Here is a 27,300-nt window from a genome sequence, read left to right as displayed (position 1 = left end):
CACTGCGGTCTTGTCGGGTGGAAAAGCCACCCACACACTAGAGGACCAGTCCAGAAGGCGGGAGTGGCACTGCGGCTTTGTCGGGTGGAAAAGCCGCCCATGCAGTTGAGGTGAGGACCAGAAGGCGGGAGTGGCACTGCAGCCTTGTCGGATGGAAAAGCCAGGCACTTGATCTGTGTAGGTGACGGCGGGCATACTGGCTCGGGCTCTCATATCCTGTGGCTACCTGTCTGGTCACTGCTTGCTGGTCATGCTGCATGAGATGGGCGCACTGCAGGTAACTATGATGCACGTAGTTGGGGAAATGCACAATTCAGGTATTATTAATTATTGCCTTTTCATGCAATCACTAATTGATCACATTTATAGCCTAAATTTTAATCCCAGACTGTTTATAGCAAGAATTGATTGAAATTGAATTGTTTGTTTGCTTGCAATATCCTGCCATGTGTTCTCATCTGGTCACATGGGATCGGGAGCAGCAGCCAGATGGCCATTAAAGGGGCTGTATGGGTTTGTTTTTTAAATAACAAACATGTTATACTTACTTCTACTGTGCAGTTCATTTTGCACAGTGGCCCCGATCCTCCTGTTCTTGCAGGCACACTCCCTGTCATACACGCAGTGTCCATAGACACAGCGTGTATGACTCGGTCCCGCCCCCGGCGGGCAGCGTCATTGGATGTGATTGACAGCAGAGCGAGCCAATGTCTGCGCTGCTATCAATCTCTCCTATCTATCCAATCAATGGCCAGACTCCGTGGAGAAGAGGATGCCGGGCTACGCACACAGCAGGTAAAGTAAATGGGGGGCTGGGGGGTCCATAGGATGCATTAAGGTGAAAAAACACGAAACTTTACAACCCCTTTAACCTATCTTAATCCTTCTCATTCACCAGATTGGACACTTCCCATGTGCTTTTGTTGGTGTTTTTAGCGTGTTCACGCTATGTCTGGTGGAAACCCAACACATCACATCACCCAAAGAACACCATCCCCACTGTGAAACATGGTGGTGGCATCATCATGCTGTGGGGATGTTTTTTAGCAGTCGGGACTGGGAAACTGGTCAGAGTTGAGGAAAAGATGGATGGTGCTAAATACAGGGATATTCTTGAGCAAAACCTGAACTACTCTGTGTGTGATTTGAGGCTAGGACGGAGGTTCACCTTCCAGCAGGACAATGACCCCAAACACACTGCTAAAGCAGCACTTGAGTGGTTTAAGGGGAAACCTGTAAATGTGTTGAAATGGACTAGTCAAAGCCTAGACCTCAATCCAATAGAAAATCTGTGGCCAGACTTAAAGATTGCTGTTCACAAGCGCAAACCATCCAACTTGAAGGAGTTGGAGTGGTTTTGTAAGGAGGAATGGGTAAAAATCCCAGTGGTAAGATGTGAAAAGCTCATAGAGACTTATCCAAAGTGACTTAGAGCTGTGATAGCCACAAAAGGTGGCTCTAAAAAGTATTGATTTAAGGGGGTGAATAGTTTTGCACATTGACTTTTTCTGTTATTTTGTCCTATTTGTTGTTTGCTTCACAATAAATAAAATAAAATAAATGTGAAAGTTGTGGGCATGTGTAAATTAAATGATCCAAATCCTCAAACAATCCATGTTAATTCCAGGTTGTGAGGCAACAAAACATGGAAAATGCCAAGGGGGGTGAATACTTTTGCAAGGCACTGTATACAATCTGGAAAGGTATACTGTAGGCACCAAAATAACTTTAGCTTATGAAGCAGTTTTGGTGTATTAATCACGCTCTGCAGTCTCATTGCTCAATTCTCTGCCATTTAGCAGTTAAATCACTGTGTTTTGGGGGGTTTTTTTTGTTGTTTTTCTCAGCCTAGTCATGCCCCTGCCTTGTGACTCTCACAGCCTTCCCAAACATTTGCTGTCAAGAGACATTTCATGCCGCGTACGCACGACTGGACTTTCTGGCAGAAAAGGTGCGAAAGAATCATTCCGTCGGATATTCCGATCGTTTGTGGGCTTCATCTGACTTTTTTCAAAAAAAATTCAGATGGACCTAGAAATAGAACATGTTTCAAATCTTTCAGACGGAATCAATTCATATTGGGAAAACCGTTCGTCTGTATGGTGTGATCGTGTGTGGGCAAGTCCGTTTGGTCGGAAGTCCGTCAGAGCTCCGTCGGGAAGACTGTCGGACCTTTTCTGCCGGAAAGTCCGGTCGTGTGTATGCGGCATAATGCTTAGACTTCCTTTATTGCACATTGAGGATGATTTACTAAAACTGGAGATGACAACATCTGGTGCAGCTCTGCATAGAAACCAATCAGCTTCCAGGTATTATTGTCAAAGCTTAATTGAACAAGCTGAAGTTAGAAGCTGATTGGCTACCATGCACAGCTGCGCCAAATTTTGCACTCTACTGTTTTTCGTAAATTAACTCCATTGTCTTTACAATTTCTCTGATGCACATAAACACACAGAGCCACGTCCTGTCAGGGGAGAGGAGACAGATCGTGTGCTCCCAGTACAGAGGAACAACGGACGTTCTCCTCCCCTTGTGAGTCCCCTCCAGTGATGTAAGTAACTGAGTTAAAGTAAACGGCGTTACTTAACGTCCTTACTTTAGAGGGTAACGAGTAATCAAACTGATTCGTTGGGCGGCGTTACCGCAATTACATCTACCGCCACTAGATGGCAGTAGTGTAATTCCGGCTGACGTCACTGATTCCACACACTACTAGTATCTCCGGGCAGCACGGCGGCTGCACGCTGTGACGCCTGCCCTCCTCTCCTCTCCAGACTTCAGCTGGCGCCCCAATTTGGGAGAGGTGCAGGGGAGGTGTCCTGGTGTCCACCGCCGGCCTGTGCCCAGGGTGAGGTGTGTGTGGGGGGAGTATGTTGCCATGGTACCCACACGCCACCAAAGAGCTGGTGTGGGAGGACTCTGTGTATGGCGCCCTGGCTGACCTGTGCTGTGCAAGCATGATAAGGAAGGGGGGGGTGGTGCAAGGTGGTCTGCTATACACAGCTATAGAATATATATATATATATATCAGACAGATTATATTAGCTGACTGAGCCACCCCCACCCTGAGCTGGTCTGATGATGATGATGATAGGGGGGGGGGGTTGCTGCTGGAGGACGCAGATATATTATATTACAGTGGTCATCAGGGCCCACTAACAGGCCAGGTTTTATGTATTACCTTGGGGAGATGCAGACTAGAATACGGCAATCACTGAGCAGCAAATGATATCACCTGTGATGTATTTCAGTTACCTTGCAAACCTGGCCTGTTAGTGGGCCCTGAGGACAGGGTTGATGACCACTGTTATATTAGATATAATAGGCACAGTAGCTGAGGGACACACCCACCCAACCTGAGCGAGCTGGTCTCATGGGGGGGGGGGGGGGTGCTGTGTTCACAGTCACCAGGTAGCTGAGCCCAGCGCCACCAGAAAGAGAACCACGCTGCCCAGTGCCACCAGAGAGAGCGCCACACTGCCCAGCTCCACCAGAAAGAGAACCACACTGCCCAGCGCCACCAGAGAGAACTCCACGCTGCCCAGCGCCACCAGAGAGAACTCCACGCTGCCCAGCACCACCGGAGAGAACTCCACACTGCCCAGCGCCACCAGAGAGAACTCCACCCTGCCCAGCACCACCAGAGAAAGTGCCACACTGCCCAGCACCACCAGAGAAAGCTCCACACTGCCCAGCACCACCAGAGAGAACTCCACGCTGCCCGGCGCCACCAGAGAGAGAACCACAATGCCACACGCCACCAGAAAGAGAACCACACTGCCACGTGCCACCAGAAAGAGAATCATGCTGCCAAGTGCCACAAGAGAGAGCGCCATACTGCCCAGCGCCACCATAAAAAGAACCACCCTGCCCAGCACCACCAGAGAAAGCACCACACTGCCCAGCGCCACCAGAGAAAGCGCCACACTGCTCAGCACCACCAGAAAGAGAACCACGCTGCCCAGCACCACCAGGGAGAGAACCACCCTGCCCAGCGCCACCAGAGAGGGAAAGACTAAGCCAGGGTACAGACGTGCTACACTTCTGACCAGATTCGCCCTGGGCAATCCAGAGAGAGCAATTGTTCAGCCGGAGGGATCACTGCGCTGTTTCGCTGGTAAGTGGGCCTGTCGGCCATTATCCATTACTGATCCTAGTGACTGAGTCATTAGGAACTGCCTAACCTGCTATCCTCTAGCCCTAATACTGCCTGTAGGCCTTATTGACCGATCCAATGCGCACCAATGATCTCCAACGCTGGGCTGCCAGCTCGAAAAATAGGGGGGGTATGGGGGTGTGACACCATGTTTTACCGCACCAGGTGACACCAACTCTAGTGACGCCACTGCTCCTGCCCAAGTGGGCATGTTGTGTGAGAAAGGTAAGAGCAGGTGCCAGGTATATCTGCTGCCGTTTATATTAGGAGAATGCAATAATGATTGGATAAGGTTTTCTCACTTGTTTTATTCCTATGTCATTTACAGTATTTTGAGTATTGTTTGCTGTGGTCAGCATGTCTGCTGCTCTGGAACCAGAGGACCGAGGGGACAAATGCGCCCTGTTCAATAGAACCGGTGCCAACATCAACAATGCACATACTAGGTCCATACATCAGTGTGCAGCCACTGTACAAAGCACCAATGTAGCTATTTACATGACATCTAAATCCGCCATGTGCAAAACTAAAGCAGAAAGCAGCCACAGCCTGAGCAGAAAAACCGTAATTGCATTATAGAATATAAAAAAAAGTCAGTTACTTTGCAGAGTAACTAATTACTTTTCCAATGTAGTAACTGAGTTACTAACGCAATTACATTTTGGGAGAAGTAATTTGTAACTTAACTAATTACTTTTTTAACCACTTCCCAACCGGCGCACGGCGATGTACGTCGGCAGAATGGCACGGGCAGGCATATTTGCGTACAGGTACGTCCATCTTTATATGCCGCCCTGCCATCGCGTGCGCGCTGCCGGCGGCTCGCTCGCGTGCCAGTCGGGACCCCCGTGAGTCCGGTTGCGGGTCCCGTGGACTCGATCGCCGCGGGGATATCTGCGATCGTCTCACGGGGCGGCTGAATGGGGAGATGCCGTTGTAAACAACATCTCCCCGTTCTGCCTAGCAACAAGTGACGCTGATCTCTGCTCCATGTGATTGGGGCAGAGATCAGTGTTCACTAACAAAAAGCCTAGCCCCCCACAGTTAGTAACACGCCCCTAGGAACCCCTGCACTACCACCCCCTTGGTTAACCCCTTCACTGCCAGTGTCATTTACACAGGAATCAATGCATTTGTATAGCATTGATTGCTTTATAAATGACAATGGTAGGAAAAATGTGTCAAAAATGTCCGATGTGTCCGTAATCCGATCGCTTATTGCAATTTTTTTACCAAAAATATGTAGAATACATATCGGCCTAAACTGAGGGAAAAAAAATTTTTAGTATATATTTTTGGGGGATATTTACTATAACAAAAAGTAAAAAATAATGTGTTTTTTTTTCAAAATTGTCGTTCCATTTTTGTTTATAGCGCAAAAAATAAAAACCGCACCAAAAGAAAGCTCTATTTGTGAGAAAAAAAGGACGTCAATTTTGTTTGGGAGCCACGTCGCAGGACTGTGCAATTGTCAGTTAAAGTGACGCAGTGCCGAATAGCAAATAGTGGTCTGGTGTTAAGCCAGTAAAATGGTCCGGTCTGAAAGTGGTTAAAGTAAGATGACCAACACTGATCCCCTCCCCCTACGGTTAGAATCACTCCCTAGGTAACACAGTTAACCCCTTGATCAACCCTTGATTGTGAATGGTCCCAAAATAGTGTCAAACGTGTCCGATATGTCCGCTGCAATGTCACAGTCATGATAAAAATCGCAGATCGCTGCCATTACTAGTAAAAAAAATTTTTTATAAAAATGACATAAATCTATCCCCTATTTTGGAGACGTTATAACTTTTGTGCAAACCAATCAACATACGCTTATTGCAATTTTTAAAAAAAAATATGTAGAAGAATATCTGCCTAAACTGAGGAAAAATGTATTTCTTTTTTTTAAATTGGGATATTTATTATAGCAAAAAGTAAGAAATATTGTGTTTTTTCAAACTTGTCACTCTTTTGTTTATAGTACAAGAAATAAAAACCGCAGATGTGATCAAATACCACCAAAAGAAAGCTCTATTTGTGGGGGAAAAATGATAAAAATGTCATATGTGTACAGTGTTGTATGACCGCGCAATTGTCATTCAAAGTGCGACAGTGCTGAAAACTGAAAATGAGCCTGTGTTGAAGTGGTTCATTTGCTTTAGTTTGATGTTTATTGAATAAACCTCTGTTATGTGTTAAACAAGTGTTATAACAAGTGTCTTAAATATTGCCTAAAGAAACCCATGTTTAGGGTATTCTCTCCTTCCAGTTTTCCTCTATGACCCTAATGCCCCGTACACACGATCGGATTGTTGGCCTACAAAACCGTGGACTTTTGTCCGAAGGGTGTTGGCTCAAACTTTTCTTGCATACACACGGTCACACAAATGTTGGCCAACAATTACGAACGTAGTGACGTACTACGTTTTTCAGCTCTTTAGCGCCACCCTTTGGGCTCCTTCTGCTAATTTCCTGTTAGTAAAAGTTTGGTGAGTGTTGATTCTCGCTTTTCTTTTCACGTTTTTCATTTAGTGCTTTTCAGTTCATTTCTGAACGGCCGTTCGTCAACCAGACATATTTCGGAATCGGAGGAGATAACGTGTTATTTAATATTGGCCTTGGAGTTATTGCTTTGACATTTTTTGGGTTGAATAATGATTTGATATGGTATATTTTCTATATTTTTGGATGCATAGAATGTACTTTTTGGTTAAGTTCTATTAGCAGATGTCTAATTTTTTTCTTTTTTTATGCACAATAAAAAAAATTGTGTAGAATAATACTTGGCTATGTGTTTTACTTCAAATGACAGTTTGGTAGTAGGCAGTTACATTTTATAAAATACAATGTAAAATTAACAAGGGACACCAACATATTTGTATCTTTGATCTTAAAAACTACGGGATAATGGTGTTGTGGTAATTTGCCAATTTAAAAAAAAAAAAAAAAAGAATAATATTATTCTTGATATCACTAGAAAAAAAAAAGCCTTTGAAACTTTGTTTGCAATAACTCCATCAGTATCACCAGCAAAGCAGCTTCATTATTATCCCATTAAAGAAGAAGAGGATTTCGAGATTTCATAATTTGCCAAGTCATGAATGTTAATTCTCCATTACGAATGCTAGTTTACAAGACCGACCGCTTCTGCTTCCGAGCATACAGTGCCTTGCGAAAGTATTCGGCCCCCTTGAACTTTTCAACCTTTTGCCACATTTCAGGCTTTAAACATAAAGATATAAAATTTTAATTTTTTGTGAAGAATCACCAACAAGTGGGACACAATTGTGAAGTGGAACGAAATCTATTGGATATTTTAAACTTTTTTAGCAAATAAAAAACTGAAAAGTGGTGCGTGCAAAATTATTCGGCCCCTTTACTTTCAGTGCAGCAAATTCACTCCAGAAGTTCAGCGAGGATCTCTGAATGATCCAATGTTGTCCTAAATGACTGATGGTGATAAATAGAATCCACCTGTGTGTAATCAAGTCTCTGAATAAATGCACCTGCTCTGTGATAGTCTCAGGGTTCTGTTGAAAGCGCAGAGAGCATCATGAAGACCAAGGAACACACCAGGCAGGTCCGTAATACTGTTGTGGAGAAGTTTAAAGCCGGATTTGGATACAAAAAGATTTCCCAAGCTTTAAACATCCCAAGGAGCACTGTGCAAGCGATCATTTTGAAATGGAAGGAGTATCAGACCACTGCAAATCTACCAAGACCTGGCCGTCCCTCTAAACTTTCAGCTCAGACAAGGAGAAGACTGATCAGAGATGCAGCCAAGAGGCCCATGATCACTCTGGATGAACTGCAGAGAACTACAGCTGAGGTGGGAGAGTCTGTCCATAGGACAACAATCAGTCGTACACTGCACAAATCTGGCCTTTATGGAAGAGTGGGAAGAAGAAAGCCATTTCTCAAAGATATCCATAAAAAGTCTTGTCTAAAGTTTGCCACAAGCCACCTGGGAGACACACCAAACATGTGGAAGAAGGTGCTCTGGTCAGATGAAACCAAAATCAAACTTTTTGCCCACAATGCAAAACGATATGTTTGGCGTAAAAGCAACACAGCTCATCACCCTCAACACACCATCCCCACTGTCAAACATGGTGGTGGCAGCATCATGGTTTGGGCCTGCTTTTCTTCAGCAGGGACAGGGAAGGTGGTTAAAATTGAGGGGAAGATGGATGCAGCCAAATACAGGACCATTCTGGATGAAAACCTGTTGGAGTCTGCAAAAGACCTGAAACTGGGACGGAGATTTATCTTCCAACAAGACAATGATCCCAAACATACAGCAAAATCTACAAAGGAATGGTTCACAAATAAACGTATCCAGGTGTTAGAATGGCCAAGTCAAAGTCCAGACCTGAATCCAATCGAGAATCTGTGGAAAGAGCTGAAAACTGCTGTTCACAAATGCTCTCCATCCAACCTCACTGAGCTCGAGCTGTTTTGCAAGGAAGAATGGACAAGAATTTCAGTCTCTCGATGTGCAAAACTGATAGAGACATACCCCAAGCGACTTGCAGCTGTAATCGCAGCAAAAGGTGGCTCTACAAAGTATTAACGCAAGGGGGCCGAATAATTTTACACGCCCCACTTTTCATTTTTTTATTAGTTAAAAAAGTTTCAAAAATCCAATAGATTTCGTTCCACTTCACAATTGTGTCCCACTTGTTGGTGATTCTTCACAAAAATAAACATTTTATATCTTTATGTTTGAAGCCTGAAATGTGGCAAAAGGTTGAAAAGTTCAAGGGGGGCGAATACTTTCGCAAGGCACTGTATGTGTTGGTACTTTGGACTTTTGTGCAACGGACTTGTGTACACACTATCGGACAATCCGACAACACACATTTGTTGGCGGAAAATATGAGAACATGCTAACCAACATTTGTTGGCAGAAAGTCTGACAACAAATGTCCGATGGAGCGTACACACAGTCGGACTTTCCGCCAACAAACTCACATCCAACATTTCCCATCGGAGAGTTAAGTGTGACTTCCTGAAAATAGTTATGCAATCTTTAAAAGTATACTGTAGGCACCAACATAACTTTAGCTTATGAAGCAGTTTTGGTGTATTAATCACGCTCTGCAGTCTCATTGCTCAATTCTCTGCCATTTAGCAGTTAAATCACTTTTTTTTCAGCCTAGCCATGCCCCTGCCTTGTGACTCACACAGCCTTCCTAAACATTTATAATATAAAAAATATAAAAAAAGTATGTAGTGCTACCTTTTTAAAATAAAATGCCTAACAAGTGACATAAATGACTAACTATAATCAATACATAAATAAATATGCAAATAACAAAATACTGTGCTTCCATACACATGCAAAACACAATTGTGTATAATATCTGAGAAGTGCAAAATCACCTATATCCAAAGTGATACATAAAAATCGCACAGAATGTGCAAAAATCGCAAAATACTGTGTGACTAAATCACAATAAAAAATATCTAAAAATTATCTAAAAAAGAAGAAACCAACTAAAACAAAGAAAAAAATGTCCATATACAAATATAGATATATGTATGGAAGCACAGTATTTTGTTATTTGCACATTTATTTATGTATTGATTATAGTTAGTCATTTATGTCAATTGTTAGGCATTTTATTTTAAAAAGGTAGCGCTACATACTTTTTTTATATTTGATTTGATAGTGTGGAGAGCATTATTTATGTTAGCAGCTTCCTTTAATATTGATTATTAGAGTAGGTAGTTTTAGGATTTATTTTGGGGTTGTGCGCATTAGTACCTTATTTGTGTTATACTGCCTAAACATTTGCTGTCAAGAGACATCTAATGCAGGGCCAGGGCTAGACTATTTTGTGCCCATTCAAAACCAGCTACTTGTGCCCCCCCCCCAAAAAAAAACAGTGTTCCTCCATGTCATGCTGTCATTCCCAATGTTCCTTGTCACACCAGGTGACCCTGCTGTTCCTCCATGTCACACCAGGTGACCCTGCTGTTCCTCCATGTCACATCAGGTGACCCTGCTGTTCCTCCATGTCACACCAGTTGGCCCTGCTGTTCCTCCATGTCACACCAGGTGACCCTGCTGTTCCTCCATGTCACACCAGGGGGCCCTGCTGTTCCTCCATGTCACACCAGGTGGCCCTGCTGTTCCTCCATGTCACACCAGGTGGCCCTGCTGTTCCTCCATGTCACACCAGGTGGCCCTGCTGTTCCTCCATGTCACACCAGGTGACCTTGCTGTTCCTCCATGTCACACCAGGGGGCCCTGCTGTTCCTCCATGTCACACCAGGTGGCCCTGCTGTTCCTCCATGTCACACCAGTTGGCCCTGCTGTTCCTCCATGTCACACCAGGTGACCCTGCTGTTCCTCCATGTCACACCAAGGGGCCCTGCTGTTCCTCCATGTCACACCAGGGGGCCCTGCTATTCCTCCATGTCACACCAGTTGGCCCTGCTGTTCCTCCATGTCACACCAGGTGGCCCTGCTGTTCCTCCATGTCACACCAGGTGACCCTGCTGTTCCTCCATGTCACACCAGGTGACCCTGCTGTTCCTCCATATCACACCAGGTGACCCAGATTCCCTTTCACACCAGGGATCCTCCATGTCACAACCATGGAACCTGATCCCCTGTTCTGGGGACATTCACTGGACAGTGTGAAGAGTGGGCCACTCTCTTCCCTCCTCCATGATCCTGCTGATTCCTTCTCTCAGCCAGGCCGCTCCTCTCCCAGACCACAGTGCTTAGCATGGCTCCGGGTGGCTCCTGGTGGAGGGAGAAGTGGCAGTCGGAGAGCTCTGCATGTCCTTCATCACCATCCTCCTCTGACCATTCAGGGTCCTCCTTGCTTCTGCTTCAGTAAAGGTACCACCCTCCGGTGCCGAGTTCTGGCTCAGGTTCAGCTTGCTGCTTGATGCTCACCCAGGAAATGAACGGCTGCTTACCAGCTCAGTGCAGAGAGTCACTTCCTGCCAGGGGATCAGGCTGCTCAGCTCCAATCAAAGAGGATCACATGCAGGCAGTGCTCCAATGGGCTCCCTTCCTGCCTCTTGGGGGGGGCAACAGTGGCGGAACGCCAGGGCCTGCTAGTTCTGCCACAGACACCTGGCATCTTCCTCTGTCCCTTCTTCCTCAGCTCACAAGGGTCTTTCATCACTGAGTGCTGGCCCCTAGGTGGCAGTGCGCCCTAGGCAGCTGCCTACTTTGCCTAGTGGAAGCACCCACCTTGATCTAATGTTTAGACTTCTTTATTGTGCATTGGGGTTGATTTACTAAAACTGGAGAGTGCAAAATCTGGTACATCTGTGCAGGGGCGGACTGACAACTCATGGGGCCCCCGGGCAATAGACGATCATGGGGCCCCCTTGGTCTCCACACTCAAGCCAAGCCTGCACAGGGAGACACTGGAGAGAGAGAACATACACACAGGGGGACACACACGGGGGGGGGACACTGGAGGGAGAACACACACACACGGGGGGGGACACTGGAGGGAGTACACACACACACGGGGGGGGGACACTGGAGGGAGTACACACACACACGGGGGGGGGGGACACTGGAGGGAGAACACACACACACAGGGGGGACACTGGAGGGAGAACGCGCGCACACACACAGGGGGGGGGGACACTGGAGGGAGAACACACACACACGGGGGGGGACACTGGAGGGAGAACACACACACACACAGGGGGGACACTGGAGGGAGAACGCGCGCACACACACAGGGGGGGGACACTGGAGGGTGAACGCGCACACCCACGGGGGGGACACTGGAGGGAGAACGCACACACACACACACACACACACATGGGGACACTGGAGGGAGAAGGCACACACACAGGGGGATACTGGAGGGAGAAGGCACACACACAGGGGGACACTGGAGGGAGAATGCGCACACAGGAGGACACGCACACAGGGGGACATGCACACAGGACACACACTTACACAGCACAGGACATGCACACAGGACACTTCCACAGCACACAGGGGGACACTAACACAGCACAGGAGGACACGCACATGGGAGGACATGCACACGGGAGGACATGCACACAGGACACATACTTACACAGCACAGGACATGCACACAGGACACTTACACAGCACACAGGGGGACATGCACACGGGAGGACATGCACACGGGAGGACATGCACACGGGGGGACATGCACACGGGGGGACATGCACACGGGGGGACATGCACACAGGACACATACTTACACAGCACATGACATGCACACAGGACACTTACACAGCACACCGGGGGACATGCACACAGGGGGACATGCACACGGGACATGCACACAGGACATGCACACAGCACAGGGAGACATGCACACAGGAGGACATGCACACAGGGGGACATGCACACAGGGGGACATGCACACAGGACACACACTTACACAGCACAGGACATGCACACAGGACACTTACACAGCACACCGGGGGACATGCACACAGCACACAGGGGGACATGCACACAGGAGGACATGCACACAGGGGGACATGCACACAGGACACACACTTACACAGCACAGGACATGCACACAGGACACTTACACAGCACACAGGGGGACACGCACACAGCACGGGAGGACACGCACACGGGAGGACACGCACATGGGAGGACATGTACACAGGACAAATACTTACACAGCACAGGACATGCACACAGGACATGCACACAGCACAGGGGGACATGCACATAGGACACACACTTGCACAGGACATGCACACAGGACACTTACACAGCACACAGGGGGACACGCACACAGCACACGAGGACATGCACACGGGAGAACATGCACACGGGAGAACATGCACACAGGGGGACATACTTACACAGCACAGGACATGCACACAGGACACTTACACAGCACACAGGGGGACACTTACACAGGGCGACATGCACACGGGACATGCACACAGCACAGGGGGACATGCACACAGCACAGGGGGACATGCACACAGGGGGACATGCACACAGCACAGGGGGACATGCACACAGGGGGACATGCACACAGCACACAGAGGGACATGCACACAGGACATGCACACAGCAGGACATGCACATAGGACACTTACACAGCACACAGGGGGACACGCACACAGCACACGAGGACATGCACACGGGAGAACATACTTACACAGCACACAGAGGGACATGCACACAGGACATACACACAGCACACAGGGGGACATGCACACAGGACATACACACAGCACAGGAGGACACTGTGGGATGGAGGGACCCGGGGCCCATGCATCTGCCTGTACTGCGCCGCCCCCCCCCCCCATCGCGTGTGGCGGCCCTGGTGTCTCGGCTTCACTCACCGAGTCACTGGATGCTGAGCCTGAGACACTTCTAACAGCGCGCTGCTCCCCGCCGGCCCCTCCACTCTTCTCGTCTGTCCCAGGTCAGGTGATGTCACGATGCATACAGTACAAGCACCTGGCCTGGGATGGACAGGGGAAGGAGGGGCCGGCGGGGAGCAGCGCACAGTTAACAGTGTTATTATCTGCATCGCGGGCGCGGCATGTAATTCAGCCGCTGCAAGTGGCCTCTCATATGGCCGAGTCCGGGCCCCTAACGTCCGCGGGCCCTCGGGCGGCGCCCGAGTGACCGACTGGTCAGTCCGCCCCTGCATCTGTGCATAGTTACCAATCAGCTTCCAGGTATTCTTGTCAAAGCTTGATTGAACAAGCTGAAGTTAGAAGCTGATTGGCTACCATGCACAGCTGCAGCAGATTTTGCAACTCCATTGTGTCTATAATTTAGAATCTCCTGCACTAATTAGTAATTAGCCTGCAGTAGCCTTCTGTATGTGATTAAGTTTCAATTTACAGAGGAGATAAACAAAACTCTACAGTGAGCAAAATCTGAAAACCGAAAATTAAACCCTTTTTCATGATAGCTGTCAGTCACATCCAGGGGAGGTGTAACTAGGGCTGCATGGACAAACAAAAGTGATTCAAAGTCTAAATGGCAGAGAAACTAAAGGTTTATACACAAACTGATCAAGCTACAGTTGTTTTGTTGCCTATTACCTGCTGTAGTATCCCTTTTAGTAATGAATTGATCTGTGTAAGCTGCATCTTATGGGTAGATTTGGCATTTAATATTTTAATCACTTCAGCCCTGGAAAATTTGGCCGCTCAATGACCATTTTTTGCAATACGGCACTGCATCGCTTTAACTTACAATTGCGTGATTATGCAAACAAACAAAATTGATGTCCTTTTTTTCCCCACAAATAGAGCTTTCTTTTGGTGGTATTTGATCATCTCTGCAGCTTTTATGTTTTGCGCCATAAACAAAAAAACATTTTTTTTTATACTAGTAATGGTGGCAATCTGAGATTTTTATCAGGACTGCGACATTATGGCGGACACATCAGACACTTTTACACATTTTTGAGACGATTGACAATTATACAGCGATCAGTGCTATTAAAATGCACTGATTACTATATAAATGTCACTGTCAGGGAAGGGGTTAACATTAGGGGGTGATCAAGGGGTTAACTGTGTTCCCTAGTGCCAGTCATCGCGACTGCCGGCCACAAGCATCAACACCCCTGCTGGCAGCGGGGGGGGGGGGGGGGGGGGGTGCACCTGCTATCCCGCTTAAAGGAGCGTACAGCTACGACGGCTCCCGGGATCGTGCTGACCTGTTGCTGTATAATGACGGAGGCTGGTCGGCAAACGGTTAAACTGTGTATTTCACATCAGTGAGTACCTTGCACTTTTAAGTAGTGAATTGATGTGTGTAAGCTGCATCTGTTTGTATTGGCTGTTGATTACTTTGCCTTAAGTATAATAAACATCAACTGTTTAAAAATTTGTGTATGCATATTTTTTTTGAGTATGACTTTTCTCTTCTGCCAATGTGTTTTGATGTGTGCACAAAGGGGTGTGTGTGCAAGTATATATTCTATTTTGCTCCCTGCATGAGATTACTACTGTCTTAACCTCCGTGACGGTATGATTATTTCATATTTTTGGTGCTAAAAGCGGTACAATTATTTTGCATGGTAATTTGGCGTTTTATATTGTAGGCCTGTAATTCTTAGGAATAACTCAGTTAAATCTGCCAAAACCAGTAGCAGGTATGATAAAGTTTGAAAAATGAATCATAAATTATAATATAATAAATAACTATAAATAATAATATAATAATAATAAAAATTATTCAATAATGTAATCAAATCAAAAACACTGAAATTTGCTGAGTTGCAGAATTGTCACTGTCATTAGATTTAGTGTTTGATGACGAATTTCCCCACAAATCTCTATCGCTCAATTCTGCAAGTGATTCTAATTTATTATCGCTGTTTTCTAGCTGGTCTAAAGCCACTTTTGGCATAAAGGGACACTTTTTGGTTGCTATGAACAATCTCCGAATTCCATGCAGAAAAAACAGTATTTATAATATAAAAGTGCATGCAGGACACTGGACAGACCACTAGGGACAAAGGGGATGTGTAATTTTTTTATACAGTACTGTAATCTGTTAGATTACAGTGTACTCTATATGTTCTGTGTTTTTACTTTTTTGAATTTGGCGCTGTTCTCCGTCCCCAGGCGTCGCAACGCTCGCAGGGAATGGAGCTCGGCGGAACTCGGCACTGTGTGAATCGAGCGAGGATACGGCTCGCACACACAGCAGGGAGACATCGCAGGATCCAGGGGACAAGGTAAGTAATTTTCCCTGTATCCTGCAATGCGATCCCGAGTCTGGCTCGGGGTTACCGCTAATGGTACTGAAATTCCACCCCAAGCCAGACTCATACCGCCAGGGAGGTTAAATATAGGTTTATCAAATACTCAATTGCCAATTAACAACCATTCCAAGATTTGGTGTCATAATGGGTTCATTTTATGGTGGGGCATTCGGCAAGGGTGAGGGCACATTAGGTGGACCTTGGGCTGGACGTACTTTAAAATGTGGGAGGGGTTATAAAATTTACCCTCGGGCTGAAGCCCCTGGTCTTTTTCACACCTAGCAACACCCCTGCTTTACGGCCTACTTTACTGCCTGCAATGATATAATTTAACAGGAGGAAGAAGGGAGGAGGGGCAACAGCTCAGTACTAGCAGTGACAGATCGGTCAGCCAATAGTGTGAGGGGGAGGTGAAGTTTTTATTCTCAGGTTTCATGCTCTTTGTTCATTCTGTGTTTGGCTCTCCTAGATTCATATCAGTGACATTCTGATTATAGAAGTAATAAAAATGTAAATAAGTCCAAAGTTATTTGGAATCTGCAACTCCTACATATGCTAGCTGAATTTTACAAGTTGTTGTTTTAGTAAAGGACTGTCACTTCATGGAAAGTGACATCAGACCTACTGAGACCTACCTCAGGAATCCCAGAATTCCCAGTCTGTACTGGATCGCCACGTACACCAAGTTTTCATGGGCACTCAGTGCAGAGCCATCATACAGGGAGGCGGACTCCAATGCCAGCCCCCCGCCGTGTATGTACACCATGACCTGGGGGAAGGAGAGAGCAGATTATTGGGGGCCCGTGTCTGAGATGAGAGCATTAGAGTCTTATTGTTTGCAGTTAACCCAGTATGCCAGTATAAGAGCGCTCAGCATTTGGGGGCACACAGGGAACACCAGGGCACTTACCGGTAACCTATCGTTGTCCCCTCGGTCAGATGGAGTGAAGATGTTTAGGTACAGACAGTCTTCAGACACCGGAGGATAAGTGACCTCTACTTCTATTATCTTCATAATTTTTTTGGTCATTTCTATTGGCTGGAGACACCTGGAAAAAGAGATAGTGATTAATGTATATCTGAAGGGTTGCAGAGTGTGTGACTGTGTTTGGGCCCATCAGGTTAGGGGGCCCTTTATACGTCTCTGATACCCTTGGAGGAGTGAGAGTGCCACATTGGAGGAATGAAAGGGCCACTTTAGGGGATAAGAAGGACCACACTGGTGGAGTGAGAGGGTCATACTGAAGAAGTGGGAGGACTACTTTGCAGCAGTGGAAGGACCACATTGGAGAAGTAAAAGGGCTATTTCAAGGGATTAAGAGAACCACACTGGAGGAATGAAAGGGTCACACTGGAGGATTGGGAGGATCACATTGCAGCAGTTGAAGGACCTCATTGGAGAAGCGAAAGGGCCATTTGGGAGGACCACACTGGAGTACTGAGAAGACATCATTGGAGTAGTAAGAAGGCCACACTGGAAGAGTGAGAGGACCACACTGGAAGAGTGAGAGGACCACACTGGAAGAATAAGGGGGCTACACTGGAAGAGTAAGAGCACTACACTAGTGGACCACATTGCAGGAGTAGAAGACCCAATTACAGAAGTGAGATGACCACTTTAACAAATTGAGATGGCCACTTAACAAATTGAGAGGACAACATTGGAGGAGTGAGATGGACACTTTGGAAGATTGAGAAGACCATACTAGAGGAGTGAGAGGGCCACACTAAAGGAGTGGGAAGGACACATGTGGCCAAAGAAACAGTAGTGTGATGTGCTTCTTCTAGAAGGGTTCTGGTTTGACTATGGTAACTCTCCATCTGGAATATTCTATTGAACCAATAAGATGTCAGGTCAGTTCACATCCCAGTGCTTACATGGGTGGATATTCTGAAGCTTCTCTAACTGACTTCCAGGGTTCAGGTGGTTCTGGTGCTGCAAATCGTAGTGGCCCCACTGGCGGTTTGGCGAAGGGAATTCCATAGAAAGCGTGCACAGTTCTGTCCACCTCTTTTACGGTTAGCGTTGTTCCTCTGATGTTTCCATAAGTTGTTTCCACCAGGGGTGTACCACCATCTGCTTGGTAATAAGAAGGACATGGAATTATCATTTCAGGAAATTATGTGATGTATTATAATGTAGATAGTCCCAGCAATGTGTTCTCATTGTCCAAAAACCTCTGCTGTTGTGTGTAATGTGGAAGTTATGTTTCCTTAATTTGTACTTTTACATACCTTGGGGAGTCCGTGGTGACAAAGGTGACACCTTCAGCCCAGGCACCGCTGAGTACTAGGACACACTTGCAGTGGAGTGGTACAAACATTTGTGATGTGTCATACTTGCCAGAGTCAGCAACAGACAGGACGGTACCAAATCAGCCATAGATGAAGTGCCATAGATGATCCAGAGCTGGTCAAAGTGGACAATGTAGTGCAAAGCAGTAACATAGTGAAAGGACTGGGGTGGGGTCAGAAACAGAGCAGAAATACAGACCAAGCCAGGAGTGGGAAATCTAAGGGAAGGTCATACATCAAGTCATGGGAGACAGGATCAGGTAACAGGAAGGGGGTCATAGAGCTCAAGTCAGACAAAGCTTAGTTTAAATGTCTTGTTTGGCACCAACACTAGCTCCAGGCATACAACTGTTATTGTACTCACAGAATCCCTCCCAGGACTTATAGAACTCAAAGTCTCAGATTCCCTGCCAGGACTTCCAGAACGCCTACTCTATGAATCTAGAGCCCTTACTCTCTGAATCCCTGCCAGGTCTTCCAGTGGCACTCACAGAATTCATGCCTTCCAATGGTACTCTAGCAGGTCTTGACTGGCCATAGGGCTCACCAAGCATTTGCCCGGTGGGCCGGGGCCACCGGGCCACATGACCAGGCAGGAGTTGCCTGTTGGTGACCGGGCTGCATGGCAGGAGTTGGATGGTGGAAATTGTCCAGATGGCGCTGACGTGGGCCACGTTTGACGCTGTGCACCCATGCCTGTGTCTGCTCTCCCAGCTCTCACACCCCAATGGTGGTGTCATCCTGTCATCATGGCGAGGGGGTGGGAGGATCTGTAGGTCTGCATGGAAAACGGGACACGCAGGCTGCCTTGCCAGAGGGAGTCTGCGGGGGGCACTATGGTGGGAAACTGTGATTGCTGGGGGTGGTGTATTTTGGGGGGCACTGTGTGGGAATCTGTGATTTCTGGGGGTGGAGTGGTGTGGGGGGCACTGTGGTGGGAAGTTGTGATTGCTGCGGGTGTTGTGGTGTGGGGAACACTGTGGTGGGAAGCTGTAATTGCTGGGGGTGGTGTGGTGTGGGGGGCACTGTGATGCAAAGCTGGTGGTGATGTGGTGTGGGGGGCATTGTGGGGGAAAGCTGTGATTGCTGGGGGTGGTGTGGTGTAGCGGGCACTGTGAAGGGAAGCTGGGGGTGGTGTGGTGTGGGGGCACTGTGGTGGAAAGCTGTGATTGCTGGGGGTGGTGTGGTGTGGGGGGCACTGTGGCATAGGGGGGCTGCATTGTGGGGGGGCACTTTAATCATTGTGGTGCCCCTTTGGAATGTTGTCCCCTTTATGTCACAGTGCCCCTTTGCGTTGCAGTGCGGGGGACCAGCTCCGTTGGTGTCTCATCACCAGCTGCTCCCCCTCCCCCCAGTCCCTGGAGGAATTTGCTGCTTGGTCTGGAATGCCCGGGTCTGTTTTTTGTCCCAGTCCAGGCCTATACAGCAGTGACTGGTACTGTGTCTTTTGCCAGTAATCGTTTGTTCAAGCGCTAATATAGCTCCTGATTGCCTTGTTTGTTGTTGACCTAGATTGACCTGAATACTCTTGCATGCCTCCTGCCCACAAACTTTGCCCAGACCTCATTTGTTTTCTGCCTTGCATTTCATTTACAGTCTCCATGCCATAGCCGTATTGTTCCAGCTACCACCTTGTTGGGGCAATTCTAAAAGACGTGACCTGGTGACAGGATGCATCTATAAAGACCAGGACCACTAGGCTTTCAGTTCATCTCCACCATCAGGAGCTCTGGTGAAGACAAACTGTCAGTTAGACTAGTATGCACCTTGGGTGTGCCCGCATCACCTGCAAGAGGGCACCATATTAATAATGCCCCTCCCCCATGCGCACATGCTGTGATTGTATAGGCAGTCACACGACCAGCAATGGTTCGGTTGTCTAGTTCAGGGTTTGTTTACCAGGGTTCCATGGAACTCTAGGGTTCCTCCAGAGATTGCTGAGGGTTCCTTGAGCAAGGAGCAATTTCTGCCTCTCAGATAAGTTCCCACTGATACCATTGATCTTTTAAGCTATCTGTAAGGGGGTAATTCTTCCCATTGATGACAAGGCCGCTCTTGGTAGCAACTTATGTTGTGCACATTCAGTGGCATGTGATTCTATACCAATGATGGAGAACCTTGGCACCCCAGATGTTTTGGACCTACATTTCCTATGATGCTCAGTTACACTGCAGAGTGCATGAGCATCATAGGAAATGTAGTTACAAAACATCTGGGATGCCAAGGTTCATCATCACTGTTCTATACAGAGGAAACTACAAAATTAACCAATCACAGAAATGTAGTAGAACAAGTGCATAAAATGATAAAAATCATATCCAAATTTACTTTTGGGCAAATGTGAAGAGGAACTTAATTTGTGTTTAAAAAATGAAAAGTGAGCAGCTACACATGTTGTAAAGAAACAGATACTTACCAATCAATGGAGCCCAGGACTGGGTCTCCAGTGCCGCCATTTGGGAGCTGGCGGTGACTACTTGATGTCTCACAGCCGTCTCTCGCCATACTGCACATATGCAAGACATGGCTATACAGGGGCAGCCCAAGTGCTCTTCATTCTCACCTAGGCAAGAATTGAGGAAACAGGGGCAGATGCCTATATAATAAAAGGCCCCATTCCCACCAAAAAATTGCAAATGTGTTAGGGGCTGGGAGGGGGGGGGGGGAGAGTAATGGCAACTTTCCATTTTGGGTGAAGGTCTGCTTCAAAAGGGTGTTTAAGAAAAAAAAAAACAGAGCTATCCGTCCTGTGAAACTCTATTGTTCTCTGTGAAGAGTAGTTCAGGAAAATATCCCATTATTGCCACCAGATGGAGCTGACAAACATAATAAATAACTATTTATTTCTTATGAGCGTCAGCAGGGATCCAGTGATATTAATTGGGTGTTTACTATTCTGTATGAATCATTAAAATTCGACCTGGAGAGGAAATAGCCTAGTAACATTATATTTTTGCCCCCAATCGCACAGAGTTTATCTATGTTGCAGTCTCACAGTATAAATAGCTCTGCATTTAAAAATAAAAAAAAATACACCAAAGTGTATCTAAAGCCAGGACACAAACTCTACAAGGAATGCAGTGTATTTTGTGACTATTATGGTGATGAGTGGCACCAAAAACGTTCCACATTTTCACTATATAAAAGATATATATATATACAAATTAACCGCACGGTCCTACAATTACAAATCAGGGTAATAAAGTAAAGTGACAGTCCAGAAAGAAGTCTGGCGTAGGTTTTGCTTGCAGTCTGCAGTAGTGAGATCTCTAAATAGTTCTAGGATTTGATCCCAGACAACGCGTTCCTGTTACACTGTGTATATTTGTATTCATAATGTAAATAACAAAAAGTACGGTAATCATGATGGGGGCAATGAAGGTGAAGAGCCGAGAACTCGGCACAGGGATCTCACTAATACAGACAAAAAAGACAGTCAGATGATTTAATAAAACCGTCACTTCTTGGTGGAATGGCCCTGTGTGGTCTCACCTGTCCCATGACTCCCCTGGACGGCACAGCACACAAGAAGGATCCGCAGGAGCGCTCCCATGTTTGTCTATCTTTTTGGATTCCAATAATGTTTAATCTGCCAGAGATCTGACGAATCCGAATCATGCGCTCCCTCCCGTGGATGCGAAAGGACACAGATCTAATTGTTGTCACTAGGAATAGCAAAGTACAGATTAATGATTGCCAAGAATCTGGCTGTCTACTTCTTGGCTCTTTCTACCCGACAACAGCTTTATATAATAAAACTATTGAACAGTTGCTATTAAATTAGTTGAGTAAATATTAACCACTTGCCTGCCGGAAGTTTACCCCCCTTCCTTACCAGGCCATTTTTTTCGATACGGATCTGCATTACTTTAACTGACAATTGCGCGGTTGTGCGACACTGTAACAGATAAAACGTATGTCCCTTTTTCCCTACAAATAGAGCTTTCTTTTGGTGATATTTAATCACCTCTGCCATTTTTATTGTTTTGCACTATAAACAAAAAAAGACCGACAATTTTGAAAAGGAAAACAATATTTTTTTTTACTTTCTGGTTCAGGAGCGCCCCCCTCCTGAGCCATACCAGGCCACATGCCCTCAACTTGGGGGGGAGGTCCCCATGTTTATGGGGTCAAGGGCCTCTTCCCTACAACCTTGGCTGGTGGTTGTGGGGGTCTGTGGGCAGGGGGCTTATCAGAATACCAGATCCTGCCATATCCACCCCGTACATTGTACCCCTACTCATTCACCAAAAAAAAGTAGTGTAGTGTGTCAAAAGACAAGAGACAGTTTTTGACAAGTTTTTGACTTAATTAAAAATGCCTTTTTCCTCTGTCTTCTTCTTCTTCCTCCTCCACTTCTCCCTCCGGTATTCTTCTTCTTCTTCCTCTGGTGTTCTTCTTTTTCTGCTTCTTCCTCCAGTGTTATTCTCCCTCTGGTGTTATTTTTCTTCCTCCGGTGTTCTTCCCCTTCCTTCGGTGTTCTTCGTTCTCGCGCTGCCGACCAACTGAAAATAAAAACAGCGATCCTCCTCTAACGTTGTGTCCCGCCCATCTGTCCACTCCGATGTCGGACATTTTTTATATAACTATGGGGTGTGGCCATTGGATGGCGTCATCCAGAGACCACGCCCCCTTGTGTCATCATGCCCTGGGCAGTGACGTCACAAGGGGACAGAATCTTGGGATGACTCCACCCGATGGCCACAGCCTATAGTTATATAAGAATTGCCTGACATTGGAGATCGGCGAGACCCAGCATGATCGCTTTTTTTTCTTTTCAGTGGGTCGGCGGCAGCACCAGAGAAAGAACACCGGGGGAAGAAGAAGACCAGAGGCAGAAAAACACCTGAGGAAGAAGAATACGGAGGAAGAAGAAATTTTTAATAAAGGACTCGTCAAAAACTCTCTTGTCTTTTGTCACACTACACTCATTTTTTTGGTGAATGGGTAGGGGTACTATGTACCCCATACTCATTCACATGGGGGGCAGAATCTGTCTTTCCGGCCTGCTATTTAGCAACCAGCTATATACAGTAAATGTAAAGGAACAAAACAAAAAAACATGCAAAATGCAATTTGCTGCAGAAATGCAGTAAAAAAACACAGAAAGCACAACAAAAAGCACTGCAGAAACACTCAAAATAAGCATGCATAGATGTGAATCGAGCCTTCAGCCAATATATATTATGCTACATGTTTTTGGTAAAAAAAATCCCAATAAGCGTATATTGATTGGTTTGCACAAAAGTTATAGTGTCTACAAACTATGGGTTATTTTTATTTACTTAATAGTAATGATGGCAATCGCCAACTTTTGACACTTCTGACACTTTTTGGGGATCAGTGACATTAGTACAATGATCAGTGCTAAAAAAACATGCACGGTCACTGTACTAATGGCACTGGCTGGGAAGGGGTTAAAGGGATTGTAAAGTAAAAATTTTAATTTTTTTAAAATAACAAACATGTTATACTTACCTCCACTGTGCAGCTCGTTTTGCACAGAGTGGCCCCGAACCTGCTCTTCTGGGATCCCTCGGCGGCTGTCTCTGCTTCCTCCCGCAGGTACTTCTCACGTTCATGCGAGCTCCCTCGCATGGTGAGAAGCATCTGCGGGCGCGCTCCCGTGATACAGCCGGCGGCTATAGCCGCTCGCTGTATCACACGGCCCCGCCCCCCGGCGCTCCGCATCAGTGGATGTGATTGACAGCAGCGCGAGCCAATGGCTGCGCTGATTTCCATCCATCCACTCCAGCCAATCAGCGGCCAGGCTGAGTGGTGAAGAAGAATGCGGGATTGCGGGATTTTCGAGGGGTCAGGTAAGTAAAACGGGGGGGCTCGGGGCGCAGACACTGTCAGATGTTTTTTCACCTTAATGCATAGAATGCATTAAGGTGAAAAAACATTTAACTTTACAACCCCTTTAACATCAGGGGTTAACTGTGTTTCTAGCTGGTGTTTTCTTACTGTGTGGGAGGTGCTTGTACTAGTGGAAGGCATGGATCAGTGTTTCTGCTTTACAGGAACACAGGATCCATGCCTTCTGTACTGACAGAAAGGCAATCTGCCTTGTTTACAGCTGATCAGCTCCCACTGTGTATAATCGCCGCGGCGACGGGCTGGCGGCACACATGTGTGCCCCACACCCAGAAGTGTCGGATCACATACTAGGACTGGTGCATGCTGGGTCGGTGATGTCACAAGGGGCAAGGCTCCAAACCACCCCATGTTAAGGGCATGTGGCCTGGCATGGTTCAGGAGGGGGGGCTTGCTCACCTACCCTTTTCCTGACCTGCCAGGCTGCAGACTCGGATAAGAGTCTGGTATGGATTTTGGGGGGGATCCCATGCCATTTTTTAAAAAAAATTGCGTGTGATTCACCTTAAAATCAATACCGGACCTGAAGGGCCTGGTATGCACTGGGGGGCTGTTTTTTTTTCTTTATTTTTAATTGTCTGCTTTTATTTTTTTACATTCAGCTGTCAACGGGCCCTCTATATGGTGAGATCTGGGGTCAAAAAGACCCCCAAATTTCTTCTTTACCTTTAAAAAAAAAGATTAAAAAAAAAACGATTTGTTTCCAGTCTGGACTGAAAGTGATGTCATAATATCGCTCCAGTCCTCCAAGGCCATAGAGGCAATCAAAGATTATCTACTCTTTAATTGCCTGTAGGAGAAGCCGGATGCACCAATGGATCATTTCTTGGGTGAACCGGCAGAAACAGTAAGCCCAAAAAACACTGGGCTTATTCATGAGCCGCTGGAACACTTTCTGAAGCAGCGGGAGGGGATGTCCCCTCCCCCAGTGTTTTTTGGGCTTACTATTTCTGCCGGTTCACCCAAGAAATGATCCATTGGTTCATCCGGCTTCTCCTACAGGCAATCAAAGAGTAGATACTCTTTGATTGCCTCTATGGCCTTGGAGGACTGAAGCGATATTATGACATCACTTTCAGTCCAGACTGGAAGCAAATCGTTTTTTTTTTTTTTAATCTTTTTTTTTTAAAGGTAAAGAAGAAATTTGGGGGTCTTTTTGACCCCAGATCACACCATATAGAGGACTCGTCATCCTTATTTTTATTATATATTATATTATATATTATATTATTATATTATAGGATATTTATATTCCTTGTAATAGGAATAAAAGTGAAAAAATAAAGGGACAGTGTAAAAATAAAAAGTAAAATAAATAAGAAAAAAAAATGAAAGTGCACAGTCCCTCCATGCTCACAGGCAGAAGCGAACGCATACTTAAGTGCCGTGTGTACATGTAATCGGTATTCGCACCACACATGTGAGGTATCGCCGCAAACGTTAGAATGAGATGAATAATTCTAGCCATAGACCTCCTCTGTAACTCTAAGCAGGTAAACTGTAAAAGCATTTAAGTTGTCACCTATGGAGATTTTTATGTTCCGTTTGTCACCATTCCAGGAGCGTGCGCAATTTTAAAGCGAGACATGTTAGGTATCTGTTTACTCGGCTTAACATAATCTTTCACATTATACAAAAAAAATTTATTCCCTAGGATCTCTGCTAAAAAATGAATGATATTTGGGGGGGGGGGGGGGGAGAATTTTCTAGCAAAAATACTGATTTAAACTTGTAAACTAAAAGTGCCAGACAAAAGCCTAGCCTTCAAATAGTTTTAAAGTGACTGTAAAGGCTGAACGTTTTTTATTCTACGCATTAAGGTAAAAAACCTTCTGTGTTCTCACCTGAGCCCCCGCTCGATCCAGCGATGTGCACGAGAGCCTCGGCTGCCCCGGGACTCCCTCTCCTCATTGGCTGAGGGGGGTGGGGCCAACCTATGGCTTTATGTGTCTTACTGGCTCATCGAGCGAGGCTCGGGAGTAAACATGCACCAGGGCCCCCATAGCAAGTGGCTTGCTATTGGGGGCACTGCTCAAGGGGAACGAGCCAGCAGGGGCTAATCGGGGCTGCTCTGTGTAAAACCACTGCAGAGATTATAACGTGTTCGTTTTTTTTGTCTTTTTTTTTTTATTTTATTGAACCTTTTAATACCACTTTAAAGCTACAATTTTTGGGGTAGAGTGAATGACTGCGTGTTAGGCGGAAAGTTAATGTAAAACTCCAACCAAACATTTCTACCGTTGTTTAAAATAGAGAAAGATCAGAACATCTGTCAGGTTCGTAGGTGTGCACAGCCTATTGCATTAGGTGTGCACCCCAAAGATACCCCAAAGACCAGACACACATGCCTTTCTCTGCAGCCTCAGCTGTACTGGACAGTGAATGAAGGGGAAGTGCTGAGCGGCTTTCTGTTCATTCACAAAATGATATGGAGGCATCATGAGTGATGCTGGCTTATGTTGGGGAAATGTTAACCTTCTTTATATATATATTTTTTGTTGTAATCTCATTAAATGCCTTTTTCTAAGGCATGTGTTTGTCTACAGTTAGCTATTTGTAGGGATAGGTAATGGGTATTAATGGATCCCTGTACTCATACCTCTGGTTGAGGGCAGATAGTGGGGGTCCCCATATAATAAAGGGGGCTTCCATATTCCACTATACAGTCTGTCCCTTATATCCCTCACCTCCTTCATGGGGCAAACAGGAAGAAGTTCTTCTCTCTCAAAATTGGCTAAAGGGCCAAATATTGGGAGTGGTTTGAACCCCTTGAAATTTCATTATCGGGAGTTCATAATGTATCTCCGGTTACTCTACAGAATGTGATAGAGGACTTTAGTGCGGTTTTTGAAGAAGGCCTTGGCATGTATAAAAGCCCTCCTGTTTCTTTCAAATTAGACCCTACAATAACCCCAATTTGTATGAAACCGTGCAAAGTTACATTAGCTCCCAGACCAAAAATTGATGCTGAGATGACACGTTTTGTGGAGCAAGGTATATCTGAACCTGTAACACACCCGAAGTGGTGTACCCCAATAGTTCCAGTATTGAAGCCAAATGGTGACTTTAGAATTTGTACCGACTATAAATGTACAATCAACAAAGCACTGCAGGAACATCCATATCAAATTCCAGCTGTACATAAAATTCTGATTAGCAAAAGGAAAGGTATTTACCAAACTGGAAATGACACAAGCTTACCAACAATTACCTGTGGATGACGACGCTGCAGATGCACAAACAATAATAACACACAAAGGAGCT

General features: G+C 46.1%; 1 protein-coding gene across 2 annotated transcripts in view; it reads right to left on the bottom strand.

Annotated features, from left to right (window-relative positions):
* Window positions 1-21,814, bottom strand: part of LOC143929104 (fatty acyl-CoA hydrolase precursor, medium chain-like) — a 38,890-nt gene extending 17,076 nt beyond the window's left edge. Inside the window, exons 1-4 of one of the 2 annotated variants that reach the window (XM_077453393.1) lie at window positions 21,652-21,814; window positions 17,743-17,941; window positions 16,775-16,913; window positions 16,500-16,633 (exon numbers count right to left, since the gene is read on the bottom strand). In XM_077453393.1, the coding sequence (XP_077309519.1) occupies window positions 16,500-16,633; window positions 16,775-16,913; window positions 17,743-17,941; window positions 21,652-21,712 (533 nt within the window). In that variant the 5' untranslated portion in view covers window positions 21,713-21,814. Of the gene's footprint in view, window positions 1-16,499; window positions 16,634-16,774; window positions 16,914-17,742; window positions 17,945-21,651 lie in introns of both variants that reach the window. The other variant, XM_077453392.1, reaches the window with a different exon arrangement.
* Between the last annotated feature and the right edge of the window lie 5,486 nt (window positions 21,815-27,300).

The sequence above is a fragment of the Lithobates pipiens genome, unplaced genomic scaffold (assembly GCF_037356315.1).
Source record: "Lithobates pipiens isolate NorthernLeopardFrog02 unplaced genomic scaffold, aLitPip1_a1.2 Scaffold_10, whole genome shotgun sequence".
Taxonomy (NCBI): domain Eukaryota; kingdom Metazoa; phylum Chordata; class Amphibia; order Anura; family Ranidae; genus Lithobates; species Lithobates pipiens.
The sequence above is the reverse complement of the archived record's forward strand: the minus strand, read 5'-3'. Positions and strand labels throughout refer to the sequence as shown.